Genomic DNA, 26,020 nt, shown 5'->3' with positions numbered 1-26,020 from the left:
AAATCAGGCAACTTCCCTTTCAAAGTCTTTCTCCTTCATTAGCTCTTTCCACATGGGAAAAAGCTATCCCGATATTTATTTACATACCGATAAATTAAGTTTTAGCTTTTAGGCGATGAGGATTCCTTCTCCTGCATAACTATGATCCAGCATTATAATGTACTGTGCAGCCTTTTCAAATTTGTCTGGGGCAGTATCAACGTCTCTCATATGGTCTAGCGGTTAGGATTCCTGGTTTTCATCCAGGTGGCCCGGGTTTCGACTCCCGGTATGGGAAGACAATTTTTTTTTACATTGTCAACAAAATTCAAGTTCATCAATAATCATTTTTAGTTATCCATAGTCTTGGAGGCCTACACGAACTGCAGAAACAAGCACAAGATATGTAAAAACTCATAAATGCTGTTTCAGTACTGAATCATTTTCACAAATACAATTATATAAAATTCAGAAAATTTCACTATGGAATATTTACTTTATCATAATTTCAATTTAGTACATCATCATTTTATGAATACAGACAATGATTTTAGCTAATAAAATACCATTATTTTCAACGAGCGAATCTACACATGAGAGGCCTTCAGAAGTCATAACTTCAGGGGTCAACAGCTTAGGCCCGTTGGTTTAGGTATTTGTAAAAATCAAATACTGTATTACACTTTTCAAAGTTACAATAAAAAGACCTGTTGTGTTCTGACACGAGGCCATTAACTTGTTTTTATAAATGTATTTTGCTTATTTCTACAAATATCGGCCTGAAAATTGAAAAATCAGAAAAAGAAGAAAAAAACAACAGTGTTTTAAAATACAACTAAACCATGATAATGTTTAGTTTAGATGTTGATGACTAAGCTTCTGGCATATAGTGCAACCACGCAACAAGAAATCTAATATTGGTGTAATCTTTGCTAGGTCTCACTCACGACACACAACTTTGTAAATAAAATAAAATAAAATATCATTGTAGTCATTGTACTGTAATTTAACCATATTTTATTGATTAATATTATGGCTTCATGTTGATTTAAAGTTTTTAATTGTTATTAACTAATACCTTTATCTTTTAACATCCGGCACAAAATGAAAGAGATGTATTATTTGAAAAAAAAAAAAATAAAAATAAATGGAATGTTCACAATCACTATGTGTCAAAAACAGTATGCGTGTAAATAGTTGTGCTAAGTTCCACACCCTATGGACTAACTTTAAAAAACAAAACAAAAATACACATACATACATACATATATATATATATATATATATAACATACACTAATCATTTCTTAACTAAGCAACTGCTTCTTAAATTATCAGACACTCACTGCACTGATGTTAACATCACCATATATTGTGTTTTCTACCATGATTGTAGTAACTATGTCCCACCATTCTTCTGGGCAATTGTTAAGTTAAGCTGATTAGGGTTCTGCATTAATGGCTGTCCCAATGATGTAGAAATATTATGCTTTCGTCGTTGTGGAAGGTTGTTAGGCTGTTGAACGTCACCATCTGTTAAAAAATTAGCAATTAAATACACAACCAAAACCATGTAAACATTATAGTAAAGCTTATTGAAGATTGAGAAACATATTGATTACTAACAAAGTAAATTATACAACTTTTCCTACGTTTGATATTCTTTTTTCTGATTTTTTTCACTATGGACTTGATCCTTTTTAATGCTGTTTTCTCTCCATATTTATTCTGTAGTTCCTCTACTGTGTCTTCCAACCTCCCTGTTGTTCCTCTCCAGCTGTGTTAACCAAAGACAAACAGTTAGAAGAATAAAATGTATGTACAATAGCAAAAATAAAGTTGGTCATTAGTTGTTAGGGTTAGATACACCTGTAGACACATTCATACACCCGTTCGCCGGGATTTCATTTAGCATACACCACAGTTCAAACATTCACTTTTTCACTTTTTATTTATTACATCAAGAAAACATGAATACGACACACTGCACTTGGATGAATACATTTATTAGATTTATTTAATAATATTACCAGTTCCATATTATCTTTATTAAAAAATAAGGCAATAAATGATTTTATTTTTTTAAATTTGACTGCATTCTTGACCATTTCTAAATGTTTACTTTTTGATTTATGAATTATAACAGACTGATGGGAAAAACATTATTTTGCTGTTACTTTTTTTAAATTTGTTTTATTATTCAACTATTTCTTTCTTTTTGTTAGTTTTTATTAGTTGTAATTTTATATAAACATTTAACTTTTAAAATAAAGGTTTTACAACAACATCACCATCTTCTGTTATATTTGGGCCTCCATGCTCATCTACGGTACATATGATATTGGTGAAGGGGGCCCGCATGAATATATTTTTTAGGGGACCCCCCGAATTCTCTAGCTACGGCCCTGTTCACATCGCATCGTAAGCGCATAATATCACCTGCTCAAGTACGTCTTGACGAGTTTCTTCTGTATTAAACAGCGAATCTTCTCAGTCAGATCGTCGCAAGATCTCAGGAATCCTCTCACACTGCTCGTGTTCACGCGCTCCATTGCTAACGATTCAAACTTCCATAAAGCGCGCCAAAACAGCAGCGCGGAGATGTGACGTCACGTGTCGAGCGGACGCTCATAAAAAGCACATCTTTGCATTTCTTCTGAAACAACAATTTTTAACATCACTAGCACAACACTTATCGTATTCCCGGGTGTGATTGTAATTGTTAAGGTTTCATTTCTCTCCGTCATGTCTATGTGCACTATGTTTTTGTCATCCATCCATTAACCCTCATGTGGTGTTCGGGTCATTTTTGACCGTAGAAGATTTTCTTTTTCCTGAAAATACTAGTTAATGTTATCGCATTGAACTGAAACTTAGTGACTTTGTTCACAGAGACTATAACAACTTGTACAAAATGTTTTTTTTATTTTTTTTTTTTTACTTTTTTTGTGTTGTTTTTTTCACCTTGTTACACCTATGGTGTTCCCGGTCAAAAATGACCGGCCTACACAAAATAGCTTATAAATCCCTCGTTATGCTGTATTATCCCAGAAAATTGGATTCAATCTTTTTATCAACTTGTTTTCTTTCAATTAGGACTGGTTTTATATTTCTATTTTCATCTGATTAATCGTAGGCCTCATTTATTTGATAGTAGGCATCTCATTTTTTGAGTAAAAAAAACATTATTTTTGAATAATTTTGGAAAAATAAAATAAAATCTGAAGAAAATTGGCACTGTTCATCACACTAGTCTACTTTAATTTTTCACCTGGAATTTTGTTTTGAAAAACTTTTATTTTGTACAATATGGAACATTGTCACACTTGTGGGGTTCCCGGTCAAAAATGACCGGACTACCAAAAATAGCTTATAAATCACTCGTTATGCAATATTATCACCCAATATTGGATTCAATCTTTTTGTCCACTTGTTCTCTTTCAATTAGGACTGGTTTTATATTTCTATTTGCATCTGATTAATTGTAGGCCTCATTTATTTGAGAGTAGGCATCTCTTTTTTTGAGTAAAAAAAACATTATTTTCGAATAATTTTGGAAAAATAAAATAAAATCTGAAGAAAATTGGCACTGTTGATCACACTAGTCTACTTTATTTTTTCACCAGGAATTTGTTTTGAAAAACTTTTATTTTGTACAATATGGCACAGAGTTACACTTGTGGTCTTCCACTGGGCCATTGAGGGCCATTGTTTCAATGGGCCATTGAAAGTGAATGGGAGAGACCAATGCAATCAATGAATGGAACAACACAAAATAGGTATCATTTTAAAGCTTAGAATCTCAGCTTTTTAATGCATTTAATCACTTTGAAAGATACTAGGTGTAAAATATGTTATCATATACACCACATGGCAACATTTTGAGGAGAGGGTCCAGCCTTGAGTATTTACAGAACAGATTAGAGAAAAGCATGGGAGATTATTATGTAAGCATTTATTCATTACCCATGGATGGAAGTATGTTTTATGGTACAGACTTTAATATTTGATAGTGTATGTGTATGTGTATGTGGATTCTGCCTTGGGCCAATCGTGTTCAGAATGGGCTAAGATATTTTAACTCTCCCAAGTCCCAACTGTCTGCAAACCGATGGGCTTCCTGGGGGTAACCGTATCCAAACCGCAGAGGGACTGAAACAGATCAAACAACGGGGATGTCCCTCCTGCAGCTGCTGTCTCTCCAAACAGCACTGCTCCTGTAAGCCGAGTGTGTTCACTCAGTAAATATCTCCTGCCTCTCTGTGCTGTTGTGACTCTAGATTGCTCCGCTTCCACCACATCAAAGGCACTTTTGTCATTGCATAATGGAGTGATTGTGTTCTTGTTGTTTTTAGGGTGGGCTGCTTTTGCTTCAAAACGAAAAGAAATAAAAAGAACGATTATACGCACTTATTACAGACACAAAGAAACACCCCAAAACACAAATACACATCTCGAACATCCGCTCACATCAGTTCATTTTGGGGCTATAATGCTTGTTTAGGGTTATAAACTGCTTGCATGAATGAAAGCTCCCTCAGAGTCCTGAGAACATGCAGTTTATCAGTTTTGCTGATCGCATAAAAGTGTTTTGTCAAACCAACATAGAATTATAGTACATTTTACTTACTCATGTCAATAATAGTGAGTCTTGTCTCACTATAACAGATGCAAAAGAAAGCAAGCAATCAGATGCGTTTGAAGAAGTCAGAGGCAACCTTATTGCCCTAAGCTTGATCTGAATCTGAGTCATGCTGTTCATTGCACGATTCAGTGAATGAATGAGATTAGCTTTACATCCTTGGAACGATACATGTCAGTGAATTTAAAGCCAAGGCATTTTAGAAGTGTTTTATTCCAGTGTGTATTCATTATTGAACTGTTACACACCTGAATGAGAAAATCAATACAGTATTTTTTCAGAGTGAAAGACTCTAAATAAGGGATGACACATGAAATGAAAAAGCTGTAGAAAAGTGTTGCGTTTAAAAAGATTATGACCCTTTTTGCAGTGCATATAGCACTCAAGTTTTATACAAAATGTACTGGGAAAGACTTTTCAGCTCTGGGACATTCAAGCCATTCTAGGTGTCGATTTTTAATATTTTAATATTATTCAAAGTATGGAAATGAATGCCTCACTTAAAGTTTTTCTCGTCTGGACAGAATTACCCATCATCTATTTAGAGTGAACCAGCAGAGCCAATCCCCAAATATGATGGTGTTGTAAATAACTGCCCTGCCCAGTTACTACCCCTCTCTTCTGTCATTGAAAGGGCACCAAATGTATGCTTGGCACAGTCAGCATGTCACCATGGTTACTGAGACTCAGGAGTGGCACATAGGCATAGGACAAAAAGCTCAGTGGTACAATTGGTGGTTCAGTGCCACGTTGATACGCTGGCATGCGGCCCAGAGAGGGAGTAGAAAGGTATGTAGGCTACGACTGTACGATTGGGGTGGCACCCAAGAAGTAGCCAGAAATCTCACCACAATACATTGAAGGTCTGGTTTTGCTTGGCTTATTTTCCTGGACTCCAAAAAAAGTATGAACTATTGTTGTGGTGGCTAAAAATATGATTCCTGTTGGCTTGATATGATATATAGCTCTCTCTCTCTCTTTCCTTTTTTCCCTGGGAACAAGCAATTGCTTATTATTATTTATACTAACATTTCCTCATTCAGAAGTTGTGGCATATTTGAAGCTGGTGGGAAACACTGCAAGAAACAATGAATATTGCATTTTATACAACAGTCAGTGTCAGTTCTTAAATCTGATTGGCTGAGCAGTCTTCCAAGACTGCTGATATTTAGTCCGAAAGCAATTGGACTTTTGTAGCACTCCGCTCGTCTAGTGTTTGTGTTGTCAGTGTGTGTTTTAGTGGTGGGGATTATCAGTAGGTTTCTCATTACACTAGAAGGTAGTGACATGTCCACCTAACTCAGTGGGACCTCAGCAAACTTTCAAGGTGGCCTCAGGATGACTTTGAATGTAATTAATTAAAAAAGTATTATATCATTATCTTAAAAGAATCTAACTCTAATCTAAATTAAAATGCTACAAAACCATAAAACCATTTTTCTTCTTGAATCATGATGTTTTAATGGATTGTGGTTAAGTAATTTAATGTATGGACACTCCTAGTTTCTTTTAATACAAAGTTTGATTGTAATAATTGCAGTCGAAATATCGGAAAAATAGGCCTATAACCTATAAGAGGGCTTTTCGAGTCAAAAAGGTTGAGAACCGCTGACCTAAATGATTCCTGAATCAGGAATGAAACACTACTGCGTTTTGCCCTGAAAACACAACGGTTAATTCTGCTGTGGCTACGTTTGGAACCATTATCTGAACAAAAATAAACAAAGTAACCGACATAATTGTGACATTATATTACATAAATGTAAAGGATGCTGTCACATTTAACGTGAGCATCGACATGCAGGCTCTTCAATAGAAATCCACACAATTGGGATTTTCGCATGTGAGCGAAAGATTTCCATATGCAGATTTCACAACAGGACTACAGAAAGCTGCTTGTGTAACAGTCTATGCTCTGTTTTGTTCTGTTTTATTATCGTGCTGTTTTGGTTCCCTGTTTGCCTTTCTGTGTTCCCTAGTAAGTTTCCCTGGTTGTTAATTAGTTCCCGCACATGTTCTGACATTGATGACGCTCCTCATGTATTTAAGCCCTGTGTTCACTGAAAACAAATATTTTTGCTGCTTGTTCACATTGCTTAAATAAAATTAGCTTAAGCAACACAATTGCTATACATTTTGTCCTAACTTAATTTAATTGTGTTCAATCTGCTTAATTATATGTAAAATTAAGTTTACTTAATCCTTTTGTGTTGGATTACATGAATGATTTGTGTTGCATTAACTGAATCTGGGCGGTGCTTGTTAGTTCCCAGCATGCTGTGCATATGGTTGAATTAAGAGAGAAGAAATGTTAAAATTAAGTGTTATTTTATGTTTTTTTGAGAAAATGAGAAAACTTGATAGTTTGTAATTGTGTTCAATGTTCAGTTACATTGGAATTAGAACCATTTGAATTACAGTGGGTTACCATTGTGGAGAAGAGTGGAGCATTTGGTTAGTCTGTGGAATGATTCAATTACTTTCAGATGTTTTGGGTGAAGGAGCATGTATATCTTAGCATTTAAGATGCTAATATGTGCTGCTGCAAGCAAATAGCTAACTGTAGACTATCATTTCAATTGTGTGTCACTAAAATAAATGAAATCTTAATGGATGAATTAATATATGAATACCTGAATCATGTCAGGGAGCATTTAAAAATTCACTTTGAGATTACTTAAATGGGTCGCTTAAAATTACTTCAATCCATGATGTTGAAGTTACATGAACAAATTATGTTTGTTTAACGTAACCCAGTTATGTGGAACCTGTTGACATTAAAAAGTTATCTCCTGCAAAGTGGTCTGTTATGGATTTATTAAAGACTGTTTTTGTTCCCTACTCCTTTCGTCATGCGCTTCACTACAACCAAACGCGACAGCTTGTTTTGAAAGTAAAAGTTGTGTTTTATACATAGCTATACTATTGGCGATAGACAATAAACCTTTTTGTCCAAGAATCTTTGCATAAATTTTTCTAATGTGACCACACCCTAAATCTTCTTATATTAACTCCTTGCTTTCTGCGTTATTGTATAAAAGCAATAACACTTGCTCAGTCGTGCCAGGTCTGAAAATCACCTAAGGAAAGAGGTCTGTATTTGAAACAACAGAACTCTGGTCACTCTGATCACAGTGGCATAAAGACACAAATAAGAGGAAATGTGAGAATAAGAGAGAAAGAGAGGGTGGAGATATATTTGGACAAAAGCAGAGTGGGAGTGGCTGCCAGCCGTGGGACAGCAGCAGTTTGATCTCCTCCTCAGGCAAACCACTCATTAGACACACAAAACCCGGCCCTGTCCTGCCCTTCCCATTAACAATGTACACAGCTCAGTGGAGATCCACTCTCAAAGGGATTCTACCTCGTTGATGGCCTGTCCATCAATACTAGACCCACTATAGTCGCATAAATCTACATAGACTTAAACCCATCCATTCTAAAATAGGTTTGCATAAAAGTGCACCACAAAGATTCCATTGATGGAGCCATGAACATGACCCTATTTTCCTGTATAGTGAAGAAGAGGAGGACAGTGGTCAAAAAGAGAGGGAGCTCTCATCATAATGACCATAAAAGTGGATTTTAAATGCTCGTAAAGCAGTGCATGCTAGAGACAGGAGGAATCCGTCCAGTGCGGCTGACCACCGTGCCATCATGAACATCCCATAAATGGGAGTGTTGTTAGCCAGCGGGAGGGAAACCTTTTCCCAGAGTACACTTATCTACATTTGGACTCATGCTGAATGTCATTAACACACTGCTCCAAACAAGAACTGTGAAGTGTATAGTCCGACTGAACCTGATGAATATTCATCAACTGGTATATGGAGAGGGATGTGGGTGGGTGGGTGGGGGGAAGAGAAAGACGACAGAATGGGAGAATGGGAGAATGGAAGGACAGAGGCAGGGAGAAAAATGGCAAAGAGGGAAGGGACGAGATGGAGGTAAAGAAAGGTTGTTGTGTAGAGAGAAAAAAAAAAAGGATCTGGACGCAAAACAGAGCCAAAGACGTATCACAAAAGATGAAAATGAGAAAATGAGAGCATTAAAAACTCTAAAGGTTTCCTTTTTAAGGTCTATTAATTTATAATCATATAAATAAAAAGTTGAAATCAATCAAAGCAGAAGGGGACAATTAGCGGGAGGACAGATGAGTTAATGGACAGTACAGGAGTTTTAAAGGATGCTGACAGAAGAAACATGTACAAGAGAAAGAAATAGAAATATATTGTAGAAGAAACATATTTAGTAAGAAAGCAACTAATAATGATTTTTGCTGGATTTATTACGTGATATGTTTTCACTTTTCATCGTCCATTTAATATACATAGAAGCATGTGAGCACCAGTAGACTACTGTTGAAAAGTTTGATTTTATTTATTCAGCAAGGAAGCATTAAATTGATCAAATAAAATGTTACAAAAATGTTCAATTACAAATAAATGCTGTTCTTTTTTTTAAAACTATTCATCAAAGCATTCTGGAAAAAAATACATGTCATGGTTTCCACAAAAATATTAATCAGCACAACTGTTTTCAACAATGTTCATAATAATAATAATAAGAAATGTTTCTTAAGCACCAAATCAGCATATTAGAATGATTTCTGAAGGATCATGTGACACTGAAGACTGGAGTAATGATGCTGAAAATTCAGCTTTGCCATCACAGGAATAAATTACATTTTAAATATAATCAAATAGAAAAGAGTTATTTGAATTGGAATAATATTTCACAATATTACTGTGCTTTTAATCAAATTAAATGTAGCCATGGTGAGCATAAAAGACAAGTGTCATGGCGATAAGGCCTTTTAAAAGATTTCAGTCCCACTGGATGAGAGAGAATAAGAGAGTCCACTGACATCCCAGTGACAGTATATTAAGGAGAGTGAAGACTCTTGTGTGTAAGTGCTTGACAATCAGCACATCAAATTTTTACAGACTCCCCGGCAACTAGACATTGGGTCCCGACTAGCATGTCACTCCTTATCCTCTTTAGGATAAGCACTTTAGCCTGTCTTAGGGAGTCAAGCTGGCCTTTTGTCCTGGAGAAGATATGAAAACTTATCTGTGCTTTAAAAGTATGATAACAGATGTCATTACTGAGGATGGTACACATTTGAAAAGTGCTTTATTAAAATGAATGACAGCTGTCATGTGAATGGGGGTTTCTTTTTGCTTAAATTAAAATGAAAATTTGAGTCAGGGAGAAAGTGCTTGCAGAGCCCCCTATAGACAATACTACCAAAATGCAATAACAAAACCTATGAAGAATGGAGGAACTCTATTACATAGCCTTGTCTTTAGATTTGACCTTAGAAGACAGAAGACATTGCCTAGATGACTCCAAAACAGTGTAGCATAATAACAACGTAGTGTATTAGCCCAGGGGTGTGCAAACTCGGTCCTGGAGAGGGCCACTGTCCTGCAGAGCTCCAGCTTGCCTCAAAAACAAACCTGACTGGGTGTAGGAATAGAAAATGTCAGTTTCCTTCTAATAAGACCAAAACAGGAATGCTTTTTGAAGAAATTGTGAATTTTGCATGCTATGATGTCATTACCACCCTTCACAATAACACCACATACTACCACAACAACAGATGGATAACTTATAACTTAAGCATTTTTAATCATTTAAAAATAATTAAGCTGCGATTTTCATTGAAGCATAATGGTACATGGTTATATAACAGTTTCAATATTCAATTCAAAATTCAATATTATTCTTGTAACTTAATGTCTTGTACGTTTCAATTGACCTATCATACATTCACTTCTTTCAGTCCGAGGTCTTCATAAGTGAAAATGACTTATTCTTCATTGAGCAGAAACAAAGATGGACTGGATTAATTAATCCCAAAGCAAGGACCTTTCACATTATCACTGAAGAAAAGAAATGCAAATTCTTGTATCAGCTTCATATTTCTTGCTGTTGAAAGCGAAAGTGAAGGATGAATCAGACTTTTCTTTTGTTGTAACAAACATATATGCCACAAACGCTGTCGAATGAGCTTAACTTGAAACATTCCTTCAACATAACCTGCATTCTTTAGTATCATTATCTGTCAAATTATTTGAAATGAACTGCAGACCTGAAATGCTTTGACAAAGAAATGGTTGGCGTAAAGGGAAATCAAATCACTCTCTTTGGCAATAAACATGTTTAATTGTTTTTTTTTTTTTTTAGTAAGTGCTTGGGCAGTACAGCAAAATCATTTTTAAAATGCTAAAAGGGGCTATAATCAACTAGGTACAGTACATACATCAGCAAAACATATTCTCTCAGGGATCCACCAAGAAGCACAAGACCAACACAGAGAGTTCAAAACAATAATAAAAAGATGGAAAACAAGATATATAATTAACTCTGTAATAACTAAGATTTAGTTCTTTTACGAGACAAAAAAGAACATTAAGCAGGTTTCACAATGCTGGATACTCGCACACTGTCATCTTGGCATAAAAAACCCTGAGTAGCCTATGAGATCAAGTCACAAAATAAATTATTCGGTCAACTTTGGGATGTGATGTGTCTCAAAAAATGGCCTTGAGGATGTGCTCACATAAAACATGTGACTTTCAGGACGTGTAATCATCTGCAGTTCACTCAGAATTTAGTGACCATTGGCAGTGGACTTTCGCCCTATCGTCTTTGACTACTACATATCTAAATTGAGCAATTCCAGCATTATGGATTTTATGTATATTGAAGTACATATAAACAAAATGACACTACATCGATTAAGCATATAGGTACTTAAAGTAGTGGAGTGCAGGGATTATTTTTTTTTCTAAAATTATGATCTTCAAGTGAAAGATAAAAATGTTAGACGTCCATATTGTAAAGTAGCCAGATATGATTAAACGCAATTTCTTGATGCCTGCAAGGTATCATCGATACATTAGTTGGTAGCTAGCTAGCAACTGTCCACACATTTTCATAAATAAATAAGTGCATAAACATGCTGTTTTGTTCAAAAAGTAAATAAATAGATATGCTGTGTTAAAAAAAACTCTGTCTGTTTCACATTTACATATACACACACATACAACAGTTCTTTCTGAGAGCCTTTTCCAGCCATGCAATATTCCCCCAGTATCAGCACTGGAAAAGTTTCACCGTTTTAAATACATTCTTGCCTAAAAAAACCTCTGAAAACTACATTCCATGACACAATAACCGTAGTATTTTTAAAATGATGGTGGTTTGCTCGTCCGCCATGACTCTGTGAAAAATGTTGCAAACGGATTGATACAAATGGTGAAATGGTTCGAGTGCTGATACTGGGGGAATATCACGCGGCTGGAAAAGGCTCTCAGCCAATCAGATTCGAGAACCAGAACGAACTGTTGTATAAATATATATATATTATTCTGAGGCTGCCTGTAATGTGGAATTGCCCAATTTATCTATACTGGTTGTTGTATTATAGCAAGTGAATTTTAAAGTAATCGAATTGTGCTGGATAAAAAAAACAAAAAAAAAACCTAATTTTCCAATGTACTGCATCATCATGTTGTTTTGTTAGATGGTGTGCTCAGCAGAGACTGTATGCAGCACTACAGAGCTGATGGGGTTTGACAGTGGCAGGAGTGAGCGCTTCAAACTACTGTTGTTTGCACTCTGCAGGCTGAGGATCCACAGGCTGAAAAGAGAAAAAAAGATAGGGATGGAGAAGGAGAGAGAATTCTTTATTCAATAACTTAATACTGCATCTGCAACTTGAGGCAGGAAGAGTGCAGGAGAAAGAGAAAGGGAGATATATCTTCATCACAGAAGAGTGGCTAATGAAAGCACATTTACAATGACACATCTCTCTAGGCATCTGTAGGATCAACAATGTGAATACAGTCATTAATTAAGATAAAAGTGTGAGGGAATCTAAAGTGAATCACCACTCTTTTGTACTGGAGATACATCACTATCACTAAATGGGAGAAAGCGTTTCACCACAGCCTGATCCACCGAAAGAAAATGGTTGTTTGAAGCAATTGTTTTGCATGAAGGGGTCATATTACAATGAATCAAATCTCCCTTCAACTTAAAAAAAAACCAAAAAAAAAACGTTGATTTATTAATAAAAAATCCATAACTTCCCCTCCTGTGCAAAGACACCACTAATAAACTGCTAAAACTCTTCATTCTGAAATCCTCCAGTTTCTGTTTACACAGTATTAAATTGGCCCATCCAGTCATGGTGAAGTGACTGAAATGGGAAAAAATAAAACAAAAATAACATTTGACTAACATTATAAGTGGCCATACTAAAATGTATTTGAAATACATTTATTTTATGCTAAGTATACTACAAATACATTTACATATTTATGTACTTAATATAAATACCCTACAATTGTACTTTTGGTATACTAAATTGATATACTTAAAATCTGCTAAATTGGAACAACTAATTTTGCACTTAATGAACTTCAGTTATCCAGAAATAGTGCTGAGGTCCAAATAAAGATATACTTAAGTATATTTGATCGTGCTAAAGTGGAACTATTGCAAGTATACTTAAGGTAGACTTAAATATCTTGTATTTAAAGACTGATCAGAGATCATACTATCCTTACTAATAGTGATATTAAACACATTTTAGGCTTAATATTAAGAAATGTGCATTGTGCAATAGAGAAGTATTCCAAATAAAGTTTAATTATATGTATATCGATAAGTCTCAATCGATACGTCAGTAAATATATTTATGGATTTGTAGTATAGTTAATATGAAATTTATGTATTTTAAATACATTTTGATATAGTTTTTTTCACTAGGGGACCATTGCATTGGACCATAGTGACCAAAGAATGTACACTACTGTTCAAGATAATGTTAAGCTAATGTTTTTAAAAAGTCTATTATGCTCGCCAAGGCTGCATATATTTGATTAAAAAATACAGTAAAAACAGTAACAATGTGAAATACTCCAGTCTTCAGTGTCACATGATCCCTTTCAGGCAAGTTATTTCACTTGGCGGCCATCTTTGAAACGCCTCTTAGGCAGCTATTTCAGTCATGCAAGTGCAGCTCCTATCTATTTGAATGGGGAAACATCAAATTCTCCAAAGCTGTTCACCAAGCTTACAATTAAATTTCATATTTGAAATCACCAAATAAATCTGACAACAACTGTCTCATAAATTTTGTTTCTAAATGCTCAAATCATGACAAAAAACAGCATTTTTCAGGCTGGACCAGCCAATGCACATGTGCAGGAACCGGAGCTTCTAAAGGAAGCTGCAATGATGCAAAGTCTTAACCAATTGGCTCTTTCATTTAGAAGGCGGGAATTAGTCCGCCATATTGTGCGTTGCACTTTCTCCCATTCATAGTAATACGAGTGCACCGTCTTTCTATATCTAAATTCTTTAACATGATCCTTCAGAAATCATTCTTATATACTGATTTGGTGATTAAGAAAAACAATACTTAATCCTAATCTTTTGAACAGTAGTGTATGATATTATTCCTTTAACATAAGACATTAAAAGAAAAAAACCCAATACTGAAACACTCCAGGATCAGGGTCTAAAATCAGTGCTTTCTGCTTGAATAAATGGATGTTATAGCAATAGTAAGTTAAAGCAAAATATTATGCATTCAAAAAAGAACGCCACATATCTGAGCTGGAAAGGTTCTTGGCCTACTAAAAACCATCAATAATTATTCAGCAAGATTGTGGGGGGGTGGAGACTACAGGGTATACATAGAGCATAGGCCTTAATAATATGATATGAAATGAATGGTTCAATACAATGTTACAGGGTTGCTGAGGGCATGGGATAGCAGATGTAAGGAGAGGGACGAGGCCGAGGGGGATGTGAAGGCAAAGGTTAGAATGGACTCATGACATTTCTTTCTTACCTAGAAATGTATGAAGTGAGAATGACTTATGCCTGTCACTAGGGGCAGAACAGGAGGAGGTAGAAAACAACCACAATCAGCATTAATCATCAAACATGCAAATACACCACAAACATTCATCCAAAGAAAAAACAGAACAGAAAATTAAGTTACAGAGAGTGAGGACTGCTAAACAAAGAGACAATGCAGTAATTCCTTTTCAAATTCAACTCATTCAGATCAAGTTATAATCTAAATCCAAACTCACCTTGGAATCTCCCTCCTCTTCATCATCCTCATCCTCATCATCTTGGTCCTATTTCACACAAAACACACTTACCCTACACAATTGCAACTTAATATCAAATAAAACGTATTTTATTGTGAAGTTTTATAAAACACTGATTGCTCCATTTATGTTTAATACTATGTATACGGTGAACTCACCTCCTCTTCACCCTCATCCAGTTCCTCCTCCTCAAACTGACACAAACAAATAAATGAATGTAATTACAAATGAATGCACACTGGAACTATTCTGCGGAACCATAGACATCGTAAGACAAGAAACAGTTGTTTGAAGACACGTACACTTTCGTCATCCTCCAGAGCTTCTCCTGTGAAGTACAAAACTGCTCTCGGAATGATTCTTTCCCTGAAGAAATGACCAATTTCAAAATCTGTGGCTAAGGTGAACTCTGAATCCTCATCCTGTTGAACACAAAGGAATTATATCAACTTCTTTGATCATTTGAAGATGAAAAATTAAGTCTGATAATATATAGATCTCTGAAATGATTCTCTAAACTTTAAAAGTAAACTAATCACTCGCGTCTATCAGAAGGCATGATGGTGGATAAGGCAGGCAAAATCATATTTTATTGGCAATAAAAATCCTCAAATTACATATAATTGGTCTCATACAAACTGAATACCTAGATAAAACTAAACAGGATGAGCTAAAACTAAAAAGGATAAAGTAACAAAATACTTACCAACTCTTTATCTGGTGAAACTAAAACAGAAAAAAATATTGGTGACTTTATGTGATAGCAAAAAATAAACCTGCAGTATGTTAAACATCTGAACGACAGAACATAAATATTCATCTGATATTCATCTGATAATTACGTAATACAAAACTCCGAGGGCTTAAATACAGTAGGTTGTAAACGACACTATAGCTGTAAATAATGTTAATTCAAAATAAAGTATTTTGATAAAAATGTGATATAACAAGGAATCTAAAGAAACAGTGACACCTAAACTATACTCAGATTAAGAACCTTTTTTAGACGGGAAGGGAAACATTGAATATGTCAATATACGGTATAATGAAGAAGTAGTGTAGTGATGGAGACACTGATCTGAGGCAGATCTCTCTCTGGCCCTGATTACACCTGGTAATAAGATGCGTTTTGGTCGATCGAATCACAAGTGGACCAAGCCAAATACAGGTGTAAACTGGTTATAAAACGTTTTGAGCTTGTCTACTTTCGAAAACTTTCAGAGGCAGTTAAATGCATTCAATGGGATTGATTTCGTTGTGTAAACGCTCATGTGGTCGAAAGCGTTCAACAACCACAAAAGACCATCTACTCTCCGCCTACTGACCTAACGCATAAACATTATGGGAAGTGCACCAGCCAGACGGGATTTAAACTTTGGTTGGAGACCCAAGTTTGGTTTGAAAATGAAAAACGTACCAAGCACAATGTTCTCTCACTATTCCTGATTTCTAACAGACACACTCACGACATTCTGCGTGGTCTTGCGGCTGTCAGAGCAGAAACGAAAGCTGTGTGTTTTTCCGTCGTCTCCGGTCGCGTTTATATGTAAATATGCTTATTTCATTCATTAGATCCAAAGATCTGAAAAAGTCCATACTTTTACCTGCCCATAGACCCTCCCCTTAAAGAAATCAGGACAAAAGTGGTTGAAAGTGGACAAAAGAGATGGATAAAAATACCAGGTGTGAACGGGTGTGTCTCCCTCGTCTACTTGTGATCCGATTGACCAAAACGCATCTTATAACAGGTGTAAACAGTGCCTTTGAGGTCCTTTTTGAGTCCAAGGCTTTTTAAGTAAAGTACTTTTTATTTTATTGTATGTAAAGTACATTTTTTTTGTATACAAAGTTTAAATTAGAATTCATTTATTAGAATTCGTTGCTTAAAGTTGTATTGTATACTACATAGTTTGATAAAATAAAAACCAAAAGATAAAGATTTTTTGTGGCATTCATCAGTGTCTTCACAATTACACACAATCACTACACTAAACTGACGGTGACAGACCGTAACCTCATACTTTTGTCTCTATTTAAAGCAGAAGGAACTAGATTAAATCATTTGAATGATACCAATCCACAATCTGACTTGTGATTCCAGTGATCTCTGGAATCATAATCACACTAATGATCGTTCGTTGGCCACAGGAGAACTGGCCCCCCGACTGAGCCTAGTTTCTCCCAAAGATTTTTTCTCCATTCTATCACAGTTTTTTTCTTTTTAGAGCTACCGTATAGTCGAAATGAACTCAGTTTGCATCATTTAATTATTATTTTCTGTTTGTCCCTGTAAAGCTGCTTTGAAACAATCTGTATTGAATAAAGCACTATAAAAATAAAGATGACTTGGCATAAAAAAATCAATCACCTAATTTTATAAATGTGACCAATTACATTTGCATTAAGCGCTCTTTAAATAAATTTTAAAATGAGCACAATAGCAGAAATAGGCCTTTTTAATGAAAGTAAAGATCTATGTTTAATAAAAATTCTGAATGAAAATAGAAACAAGTAATAAAAACTCAGTGAGTGTTTTAGCGCAATTTTCTCACGTCATGGGATCACAACACTAAGAGATAGTAAATCTTTTCCTGGATTTTTTTTTGTGCGTTCCCGAGATTAGACCTTCCTTAACATAATGCCGAAAACCTGAAGTCTCTAGGTGGTCTGGTTGAGGAGTAGATAGAAGTGCAAGATTGGTGCGCACAGACGCTCAGAACAGAAATCATGAGTTAAAAATCGCAATTTTGTCCGGTGGAAAATTGCGCTAAAAAGTAAAGGTTGTTCAATATAGTTTTATACATATGTCATATACATATATTTTGTTCTAATGTCACAAGTAATAATCTTAAGGTTTACTGGGTTTTACATGATTTTTTGGTAGTGTGGGTTTGGTGAAGTGTACTAAAAACAAACATTTTCATGTATGCCTTCCGAAATGACCCACAACCCAATCAGTTTGTATGTAAAAAAAATAAAATTCATTCAGCAACTCCACGTGAGATGACATGCTTTGAGTGTTGTTCCAGCATACTACTACTTACCGCTACTTTCTGATGGTTTAAAGCACAATTACTCAGAGTTGCCCCCTTTCATTTCAAAGAATAGTTAAGTATAAACGCCTCCTCCGCTTGTGAAGGGGTGCGCAGTCAGCGGAGGCTCGCGGTGCGGAGCCAGGCGAAAGTATAACGCCCGTTTCACACATACTCCGTTTGCAGTGCGTATGCGGTGCGTATTTTTTTCCGTACCCATGTTAACAGGTTAGAGCTTTCACACTGCTCACGGATGCAGTCCGGCGATCCGTTCCAGTTGCGGTGCGTATACAGCAGTGCAGCGATCGTTTCCGCACCGAGTCTATTTTTGCTGTGCTGCACGCGCTGAATTAAAGTGACAGTGCATGTTTCGTGGTCAAAATGAACAGATTGACCTAAAAATGTAGCAATTTCACCATAAATGCGATTAATTAAATAAAATGTAGTAATCTCAACATAAATGTATTTAAATACTTTTTTTTTTTCACTTTAAGACCGGGGTAAAGCAAGGAAAGCTACAATTTACCTCAACAAGGTGACATAATGAACAACACTTGTCTCATTCGTGGAGGTGGAAAAACAAGTTCTTTGTGATATGCAAGATTGATATTGTATTCAAATTTAAATGAAAAAGAAAAGGCATGAGAGTCAGCTGTTTTTGTCAATTTTAAGTTTTAATTTAAAATGTTTGCGATTTAATATAAAGTACATGGTTAAATATTTGCCCACTTGCTTGAGCAACTTAATATAAGTAAAAGTAATCCATTGAATAATAGGCTGATGTTGTTTAAATTGTGTTTAAACGTGCGTCTGTTAAAGAGTGTATATGCGTACAGAGACAATCGGAATGCTGATACGTTAAGACCGGGGTAAATCAAGGGAAAATACCATTTACTTCAATAAGACAACATAATGAACAACACTCGTCTCATTCGTGGAGGTGGAAAAACAAGTTATTAGTCACATGCAAGATTTATTGTATAAAGATTTAAATTATGCAAAAAAAGGCAAGGGTATGAGTCTGCTGTTTTTGTCAATTTTAAGTTTTAATTTAAAATGTAGGCTATGCGATTTTAATAGTATAGCCTACATGGTAAAATATTTTTACCACTTATTGCTTGAGCAACTTAATATATAATTATATAGAAGTAATGCATTTAATAATATGTTGTTTAAATTGTGTTTAAACGTGAATACGTCTATTAAACAGTGTATATGTGTACAAAGAGAATCGCAATGCTGACAAAAAAAACTTTTTTTAAAATAAAAGTTGCTGATAACTTCTGGATTTGAAATACAAATAGTGAGTATGTATTTGTGGTATAACAGCAGCGAATCAGTTACGCACTGCAAACGCAGCATATGTGAAAGCACTATTGCGTGTGCTGCTCCTGCACTGCATACGCACTGCAACACGGAGTATGTGTGAAACGGGCGTAAACAAGGATGTGTTTATAAAGTGCAGTACACCTTACACAGCACACCTTAATGGTTTCCCAAAGTATTCAACCTACCAGTCTCATTTCCTTTTATTAGCATTCATAAAAGTTCACATGCACAACTGTTATATTGTGTACCTTTAATAGGGTTGAAAAAGTTGAAAAAGGAGTCATTGGGCACTTGTTTGGTGATGACCCTCGCTGTCCCTCTGCCTTTGTGCTTCTGCTTCTTCTTGATTGTTTTAACTGTCACATCTTTGCCTTTGTGCCAATCAATTTCACACCTGCCAACAGGAGAGATGAATAATGAAAAAGTGTGAAAGTCTGTTGACGATCTGAGCAGGTCTTGCTGATTAACTGCTCACCCCTCACAGTCCATGATTTCTGGTCCCTCGAACGAAAAAGTATCCTCTGCGTCTGGCTCCGATTTCATTTTGTATACTTTTGTGAGGACTGTGTTGGTAAAGTATTCATTGGGTTCAAAATGGAACTCTAATGTGAAGCTCTGTAAAATACAGGATTAATAATAATAAAAAATATTTAGTATAATAGTAGTGTAGTAAATTTAAAATGATCTGATTTGTCCAGCAGTTAGCAATATGACAATATTTTATAATCTAAAATAATCTTAAGCCTTTAAATTTTTGTCCTTACCATAGGCTGATCAGGACCAGAAAATATCACTTTAATATCTTGAAGATGTTTAAGTATTGGTTCGTCATGCTCCTGTTGAGAAAGAGCACAAGCTTTCTTTTCATTTAAAAAAATGGGAAAAAATGTGGTGTTTGAATATTACCATGTCTTTTTCATGAAACTGTATTCATCATTTTTTTTCAATAAATATGTAATATAAGTGTATTCACACTCATAATATGAAGTTGTATATCGTCTGTCCAATGTTACAGGGCGAAAGCAAACATTAAATAATCATTAAGAATAGAATAGAGACTTCAGATGAAAAGGTTTCACCTGCAGCATATCGCTCAACATGTCCACACTCCGGAATATGGTGAGCCAGAACTCTGGAATTCCCTTGGGCTTTTCCTCATTAGCATCTTCTGTCTTTTCCCCTATAGCAGCTTTCTTCTTCAGATCTTCCTGAAAAAGATAAGATTGCATTGGAGTACTGCTCTTCTGTCAGCATCAGATCTGATTTGAATGTGAGTGGTCAGATAATACTCACTGCTAATGCTGCTTCATCCTCATGGTCACTCTGCCATTCACACTCCTCATCAGTGGGTTCCACTTCTCCAGACACAAATTTTCTTCTCTAGAAATATAGAAAAGAAGAATATTTATTCTATAATTGTTTTTCTGTCATACATCTAAAAATATTTAAATATTTTATAATGCATAAAAATGAATTACAATTAAAGAATAATACATAATATATATACACATATGTACTATGTGTGTGTATATTATTTATATATACAGTTATGTAAAAAAAAGGAAAGGACACCCTTTAGAATTCTATGGTTTTATGTAACAGGGCATAATAAAAAAAAAAGGTCTTTAGCAGGTCTTAGAATTAGGTATATACAACCTCAGATGAACAACACACGGTATATTACACCATGTCATTATTTATTTAACAAAAATAAAGCCAAAATCGAGAAGCCATGCGTGACAAACTAAGCGCACCCTATGATTGAGTTAGTTGTAGAGCCACCTTTAGCAGCAAAAACTTGAAGTAATCATTTTCTATATGTCTTTATCAGTCTCTCATATCGTTCTGGAGGAATTTTGGCCCACTATTCTTTACAATGTTCCATCATTTCTTTGAGGTTTGTGGGCATTTGTTTTTTGCACAGCTCTCTTAAGGTCCTGCCACAGCATTTCGATCGGATTGAGGTCTGGACATTGACTGGGCCAGCGCAACACCTGGACTATTTTCTTTTTCAACCATTCTGTTGTAGATTTACTGGTGTGCTTGGGATCATTGTCCTGTTGCATGGCCCAATTTCAGCCGAGCTTTAGCTGTCGGACAGATGGCCTCACATTTGACTCAAGAATACTTCGGTATACAAAGGAGTTCATGGTCGACTTAATGAAGTGGCCTAGTGCATTATGGCCAAACATCTCCACTTTGGTCTCGTCTGTCCCAAGGACACTGTTGCAGAAGTCTAGTGGTTTGTTCAGATAAAACTTTGCAAACCTTAGCCATGCTGCCATGTTCTTTTTTATAAAGAAGAAGCCTTCTCCTGGCAACCCTTCTAAACATGCCATACTTGTTAATTCTTTTTCTAATTGAACTGTCATGAACGTAACATGTTAACTGAGGCCTGTAGAGTCTGAGGTTTAGTTCTTGAGTGTTTTGTGATTTCTCTAAGCATTGCACAGTCTGACCTTGAGGTGAATTTGCTGGCATGCCCACTCTTGGGAAGATTGGCAACTGTCATGAATGTTTTCCACTTGTGAATAATCTTCCTCACTGTATTTGGAAAATGGCCTTGAAACACTTCCTAGATTGATGGGCTAGCCCATCAAACTTGACATTGTGTTATCACACACCTGAATGCTCCAGATCTGCAAACTGCCAAAACTTCTGCTTTTACAGAGTTGGTCGGGCTTGCTGATGATGAATTAATCAAAGGCATTTGATTAGCAGTGCCTGACTGTTACTTACCCTCTTAATTCCTATGGAAGCAGTGAGGGGGTACTTAGTTTGTCACCCATGGCTTCTCCATTTTGGCCTAGTTTTTGTTAAATAAACAATGGCAAAGTATAATAATATGTCATTGTTTTTGTTCATTTGAGGTTGTATTTACCTCATTTTAAGACCTGCCAAGGACCAATTTTTTTTTATAATGTTCTGATACGTAAAACCATAAAATTCAAAAGGGTGTACTTTCTTTTTCACACGACTGATATATATGTAAGGGATAATGTATAGAGAGGCGGTCGTTATAGCGAATAACAAGCCCGACAGGCTGAACGAGACCCCGACGCGAAGCGGAGGGGTCTTGACAGCCTGAAGGGCTTGTTATTCGCTATAACGACCGCCTCTCTATACATTATCCCGCTTATTACATGGCTACCTACAAAATAAATAATTAATTTGACACAAATTATTGATTTAAAAAGGAGTTTATTGTTTTAAAAACGATTGTATTGCTTCCGCCAAAGAAAATAGTCCGTTCCGCGTCCATAGCAACGCGCTGTTTTTCATGGCAACGGTCTGTTATAGCTCGCAGCGGTCTGTTATCGAGAAATAACAGACCGCAATCTACATTGGAATTCAGCCAAGCCATGTAATAAATATATATATATATTTCACTATTGTTCACTAATTTGATAAAAATATAGTAAAAACATTATTATTGTGAAATATATATATTTTTTAAAGTGTACACACACGCACAAACTCACTTTGTCAAATAACGGCTGATAAAGAGCGCTATACTTTCTCTCCAGCTCATGCACCTCCTTGTAAAACTTGGCTTCGATGTGTGTGCTGTTAACCTGAAGATTCTTTAAGGCATTGACTCTTCTTTTCACAGCCTTTGGTAAGCTGGATAGAAGTTGATAAGAGGAAGAGAAGACAGACATTATGTGAGCAGATGGGTGTCCAATAATGCACAGCTGGACTGGTGCATTTCCCTGCTCTCTGGGGTCAACAGATTGGTTTGAAGTATGAGCATCAGATACAAGATCCCTGTTCAAATCACATTGCAAACTTCTGAGAACTCAAGTCATGCGCTTCATGTAAACAGCAAAGATAAGGTTTGTGCTGCAATTGCTGAATCTGTTTTAGTCTAAGTTGACTGCTTGACCCAACAGCACCCTTTCCACAAGCCTTATGTTTGGTCTTGCAGTGTTCACGCACAAATGAAAAAATGAAACTTTTGTGCAAATACTGTTGTCTGTATCATTGTTTTCATAACCACTACAACTACAGCCAAATTTAGAAAGTGAAATTAGCATTCATGGGTGTGTGACCTCTCTCTAGGCATCCTCAATCTGACACAAATACACATACATGTATACACACACCATTAGGACTGACTTATGTGTGATAACTATACAAGCAGAGACAGATTTTAGGTTGCAGGCAGATGGCCTGACTAGAGTTTTCCCCCCTAAGACAGACGGTTATATTACACTAGCAGGGTTGTCTCTCTATGTAACATTAGAAACAATGAAAATGCAATGAGAAGTTTTAAAATTCCACGCAGGAAATATGAGACACACCCAGTCGGGAAATAGTTTTCTTAAGATAGGAAACAATAAAAACATGATGCCATGACAAGTAATAAAGACAATCGGGTGGAAAATTGTTGTTTGCCCAGTTAGTCTCTCTTTGGTTCTTAGTTATTTGTTTGGTTTGTATGAAACAACCTTAGTGTTTCACCTTCTGTGTCTCGCTTACCTGTCCATGATGGAAGCACTATGTGAGACACTGTCTATTTTGTCCTGAAGAGCTGCCAATGCCTGTGGGTTCTGCATCGCCTGGTCGCTCACCTTACCTGAAAATAACATGCCATCACCAGCATTAAAAATGAATGCACTAAATCATTATTCATCAGTCAAATGTCTCAAAGTCAAAGCATGTTTATACTGCACACAGTCCTTTCCAGAAACAAACATCCACTTTAAAGGTAGCATGGTCAGCACAGTGAAACACCACTATTGTTTCATATTTCATTTTTTAGACTTTCATATTGCTCTCAGTAGGTTTGCGAGACTTCTTAAGATATCTTCCAAAATCTTTTCCATTAAATCATTGGCAACAGTGATGTGCAGAAGCTTCATGAAACTTTTACACTGAAACATTATACTGGCTTTTGTCTGAGCAGCACCATGAATCAGTAGCACACATTAAAAACATTTTCTCTGCCAGCTCATAAATGTGTCAGTATTTTCAAAAAAATAAACAAAAATAATAATAATAATAAATAGAATACAAGGTTTATCTCATCTAAAAAATGTTGTGAGCTTAATAATAAAGACAATACCAGGAATTCCTAGTTCCTTTACCTTTGGCTTCCTTGTCAGCATCCATCTTGCTACCACAGCTCAAATATTCTATGAAAAACACAAAACGTACAACTTCAGCTTGCCTAAAAGTACATTTTTGGCTATTAGTTAAGACGAAAGTATATTTTAATTAACTAGACTTATAACTAATATTTATAAAAAATAAATAAATAAAAAAGTATTAAAAACAGCTGATGCTTGGAAATGCACAACCAAAACATCAGTGTAATAAACCTAAATGACCCTCAACACAGAGTCATAAGTTAATTGTTTTTTAACCATGAAAACCAATGCAGTTTCCATTTGTGTCAAAAATTTGAGTGCTTTCATCATGGACAGTGACTTGAATTTATTATTATTAAAGAAAATGAAAACCTCAAGCTACACATTTAACAACCCCAAATTTTCCACGTAATTAATAGTTACTGTTGTATCATTATTATATGACAAAGTTATTGTAACTAAAATAAAACAGATAACTTGGTATTAGAAGCAAATTATTGTTTTTTTTATTACATGACAACTATTCAAAATAATAACATACTCTTGATAACAATTATAAAAAGTATTATAATTAACTAAAGATTTTGGAAACTTCTTAGCTTGAAAAAGAACATTTATTCTGTTTCTTGTTTTTGTTATTGTATTCATTTAGTGGAAACTTTGCTTAGCATAGAATATGCTGGTAAGAGAAAGAAAAATATTCCTTGTTCCAAAGAAACGTTTAAATTGCTTATGTTAGCATGCCATGTAGCAAAACTGCAAATATCAAAATCAACATCTCAAAGTAAAGGTAACGTTACAAGCAGATGTGTCATGCTGACGCCCATCAGAGATAACGTACACACTCACGCTAGCAGCTAACACGCTAAACTAGCCACATCCAGACCATATCAAATCAGATCAGATCTCATAATCTCCACAACCACAGAGTTTAGCACATGTGAATGGAGGGGGTCATAACAGTGACAGAGGGCGGACACTGGACGATCTCCAAACGAACACTGTAGACGGGTCACGACTGAAGTGTATCGTTAAATGTCACAGGTTAGCAGGCTAACAGACCCTAACAAAAACACATTCCGGGTCTGAGCTTTGACCATCTCTGCCGCGTTTAACAGGTTTCAGGGTCATTGTTTGCTAACTGACTTGCATTGAAGCTGTAACAATTCGTAATAGTCGCTCGTAACTTTATCAAAACAAAGATGGCATGCAGTGAGAGCACAAGCAACACACTAATTTAAGACATTTACAACCACGAAAATAACACCCATTCTGCTTTGCATAAGCTGGACACGCATAATATATCATGTATTTTAAAGTAAAATGCCTCATTTTGTTGAAACATTTATTTGTTTTAGGGAGATTGCTGTTCTTACCTGAATCAGCGGGTGTTGTTCGGCTGATGGACTCGGCAGTAAAGCTGAAGCGCATTGGCTGGCCAGTAGTACTCCGCTTCAGCGACAGTAATGTGTTTGACCATAGACTCGAACCGGTTCTTTGAAATGTATTGTTCGATAGAACCGATTCGCTGAAATAAGTCGGATTTCGTTTCGGCGATTATCAGGGAGGAGTATCATATTATATGCTCTAAAACATTCAAATAAAGCGGTTTATTGTCATTTAACTTATCTTAGTTTAATTTGTTGCAGCCATGAATAAAATACACAAAGTAATTTAGTACCTAAATATAATTTGCATTTACAATAAACAATACCAAAATTCATTTTCATCTCAAATGTTTTTTTCCATGTTTTAATAAATGTCTAGCACCTTTTATTCGTAACATTTCTGCTATTAGGGTATT

The 26,020-nt window shown here is 35.6% G+C and overlaps 1 protein-coding gene across 2 annotated transcripts; it reads right to left on the bottom strand.

The window, feature by feature from the left end:
• Positions 1-10,231: 10,231 nt before the first annotated feature.
• Positions 10,232-25,685, bottom strand: nap1l4b (nucleosome assembly protein 1-like 4b). 2 transcript variants are annotated; one of them, XM_081359912.1, is made up of 15 exons: positions 25,593-25,685; positions 24,214-24,261; positions 23,606-23,702; positions 22,606-22,747; positions 20,417-20,503; positions 20,203-20,331; positions 19,888-19,959; positions 19,599-19,738; positions 19,372-19,517; positions 15,469-15,488; positions 15,065-15,184; positions 14,921-14,956; positions 14,742-14,789; positions 14,495-14,532; positions 10,232-12,271 (listed from the first exon to the last, which is right to left on the bottom strand). In XM_081359912.1, exons 1-14 carry the CDS (start codon positions 25,645-25,647, stop codon positions 14,530-14,532), a joined length of 1,143 nt encoding a protein of 380 aa, XP_081216038.1. In that variant the 5' UTR covers positions 25,648-25,685; the 3' UTR covers positions 10,232-12,271; positions 14,495-14,529. The 2 variants fall into 2 exon arrangements, with proteins under 2 accessions (XP_081216038.1, XP_081216037.1); XM_081359911.1 differs by lacking the exon at positions 14,495-14,532.
• Positions 25,686-26,020: the final 335 nt, after the last annotated feature.

This window comes from Scardinius erythrophthalmus, assembly GCF_964197995.2.
Source record: "Scardinius erythrophthalmus genome assembly, chromosome: 2".
Classification (NCBI taxonomy): domain Eukaryota; kingdom Metazoa; phylum Chordata; class Actinopteri; order Cypriniformes; family Leuciscidae; genus Scardinius; species Scardinius erythrophthalmus.
Note: the sequence above shows the minus strand (reverse complement) of the source record. Positions and strands in the feature narration are given on the sequence as shown.

What these genes read in the sequence shown, in the direction of transcription:
- nap1l4b (XM_081359911.1), bottom strand. Translation starts at nt 25,647, where the DNA reads ATGCGCTTCAGCTTTACTGCCGAGTCCATCAGCCGAACAACACCCGCT. An exon ending in TGTTGAGCGATATGCTGCAG is followed by an intron (nt 19,960 to 20,202) that starts GTGAAACCTTTT and finishes CTTTCTCAACAG; the next exon opens with GAGCATGACGAACCAATACT. An exon ending in CTGGTCCTGATCAGCCTATG is followed by an intron (nt 19,739 to 19,887) that starts GTAAGGACAAAA and finishes TGTATTTTACAG; the next exon opens with AGCTTCACATTAGAGTTCCA.